The sequence below is a fragment of the Branchiostoma floridae genome, chromosome 9, assembly GCF_000003815.2.
Source record: "Branchiostoma floridae strain S238N-H82 chromosome 9, Bfl_VNyyK, whole genome shotgun sequence".
Lineage (NCBI taxonomy): Eukaryota > Metazoa > Chordata > Leptocardii > Amphioxiformes > Branchiostomatidae > Branchiostoma > Branchiostoma floridae.
In genome coordinates this window covers 18,121,588-18,124,296 of record NC_049987.1, presented here as the reverse complement: position 1 = coordinate 18,124,296, position 2,709 = coordinate 18,121,588, and the positions used below count along the sequence as shown (strand labels likewise).

Sequence of the window (2,709 nt, the reverse complement as noted above, 5' to 3'; positions counted from 1 at the left end):
CTCCTTCATACACAGAGACGCCGGCTCTACGCCAACAACCGAAATGAAGAATGCAATCGTACATCCCTTACAACATGACCGAGCTGAGCCGACCCAATAGGCACACGGATCCACGGAATTTGAACCAGATGGCCAAGCAGCATGGCTGCGTTACCACTTTCGCCACTGTGACATCTCTTCGAATCTAGCATAAAATTTGAATACACAGAAAAAAACTGCGCGCGAATGGAGTAGCATAACAGAGAAACATTCACATAGACATCACTACCTCTCTTTTGGGAGCTTTTATCTGATATCTTATTGCGAACTTTGAATGCATTTTACGTGAGAAAGTTTTTGTTCTACTTTCCAGACATGTAAATGCCGAAAATTTGCTGTTTACTGCAATAGCACCTTATAGTACAGATACACAGCTATAATTTGGAGTGCACTCATTGCATATTCACCCAGTATTTTTAACCTGTGCTTGCGTAGGTAGAAAGAATGGAATCTTGTTTTACCTTGTGAGTCCTTTCCCTGAATATAGAGAGTGGTAGTAGGCACTAGTTTCCTTGATTCCGATGCCGTAGTAGTGGTACCTGGACAAAAATATATATAATAAGTACTTATTAAGTTCACATTGGCTATATAGTTTACGTAAAATGACATTCAACTTCGATAGATGAAACATAAAAATAACAAGACTTACATACTTCAAAATTAGAAAATTTTTAAGGGAAAAAACAAAGCTAAACAAAGAAAGCAAGTTCCGTGTCGGACGTATAAGGAATTATGCTATGTATGTATAAGGAATATGCATCATAAAATACGTAAAATTATATCATGGTTAAATCCACATCATTGTATGTCTAAAAAGCTGCGGTATGAAATGTCTTAATATAATATTGTTAGTTTATGGATTATTCTACAATGAAACATACACTAAACGAGGCTAAATGTAACAGTTTTAAAGATTTTAAGGGGCAAGACATGAGTATAAGTCACTTGTATTTAAATACTTTTCACGACCTTTTTCTAGATGGTATGAAGACCTTCTTTCGTTCAAAACTATTGATGAAAGGTCGCCCTAATTCCAGTTCTTACTACCAACATGATGCGTTGTCATGCGTTGTATGTGACATTGGTATGAAATTATAAGACTGTATTCATAAGCTTTGTGACACACAGCGATTTCACAGGACATCAGTTGCAGATACTAAGAACAAAGGCTTCTTTTTCATGCGCTAAAATAATTTAAACGCGCATAATCCGTAAGAATTCTATGAAGACAAAATAGGTCGTGTTGGCCATGGCCAAAAGACTGGTAGATTGCGCCATGACTTCCGAATTCTATTGAAACAGTTTGGTGATAGCATGATTAGAGGACTGTCCTATTTCTAACGGAAGCCTGTAACCTAAGATTGACCCCAGACAGCGTAGGCCCTGTTGGCCTGGACCAAAGGACTAGCTTCTTGTGCCATGACTTCCCAAATCTACTAAAATAGTATGGTAATAGCATGGTTAGAGGACAGTCCTATTTCTAACAGAAGCCTGTATTCTGCCCATAGTAACCTAAGGTTGACCCCAGGCCAACTGAACTTTTGACACGGCCAACGGAAGTGTTGGGAGATCCTTTTATTGCCCCTCTAAAAGCCATAAATAACATAAACCACGCCCGTTATCTCTTTTACACATACCTCTTAGTAAGATTAGTAAAACTATATATAAAAAGGTGACAATCTTTGAGAATTATGTTAAAGTCCTTTAACGATTAAGCTTACAAAAATATAAGACAGATTTTGGTGGGATCCAGATAATGTTGCTATTTATGAAAGATGTACAAATCTGAGAATTAATGAAAAAAGTGAATACTTTCAAAGCAATAGCAATTCCTTTGTAGTCATTAGTATATTTCTTTGCAAATCATGCCACGCTTTTTTCCCATTTTTATTTTTTTTGCGTTTTCTTCTCATTTACTGCTACGATCAAAATTAAATTTCTTTTACGCCATAAATTTTAAACGAAAGGGTACCTTATACATTAAAGGTAGGTTTAGGAGGTTCTATGCGTAATCAAAATTTGAAGGCTCCGTAGTATTGCCTTATAAACTCATATATAAGTATATTTTTCTTTAATATAATGTCAGTTATTCAGTGTCAACGTCTATATTTATAGATATGTTGAAACATGATATATTTTGTGTCTTATGTTTAAACTATTAGCCAAATATTACAATACGTTCAAATGAAATTTGATCAAAAATCATATATTGTTATAATAGTATATATTGTATTACCGTTGGACGTGGCGTCAAAGAAATACTTTGTACACTACGTCGATGAAGGTTAGACATCCAGGTAATAAGATCCACAATACAAAATATTTTTCTAATCGGTCATGACTCATGAATTTTACGTAGGTACGTCGTATCTTTTGTATTGTTGTTCCAATGATGCAACAATGATTGCCTAAACTCAGCAAAGTATTCCCAAGTCACTGACGAAAGGTAGCAGATGCCGGCTAAATTGTCTGTCAGCAAAATCTATCGAGTTAGAGTATTTTTTTGTTGCACCACTGCCAAAAGGTAAACTGTAAACTCAATGACGGATCCCCAAATCACTGACGAAAGGTAGTAAATGCTAAAACGTCTGACCGTCTCCAAAATCATATTCAGTTGCTTGAGGAACCACTATTTGGCGTATCCCATTGCATGGATGTCTACCCTTTATC

At 36.0% G+C, this 2,709-nt stretch overlaps 1 protein-coding gene across 1 annotated transcript in view; it reads right to left on the bottom strand.

Annotated features, from left to right (window-relative positions):
* Positions 1 to 2,709, bottom strand: part of LOC118422412 (DNA-binding protein RFX6-like) — a gene marked incomplete in the record, with an annotated part of 39,989 nt that overhangs the window by 21,487 nt on the left and 15,793 nt on the right. Inside the window, 1 exon segment of the mRNA XM_035829953.1 lies at positions 501 to 578. Coding sequence (XP_035685846.1) covers positions 501 to 578 — 78 coding nt within the window.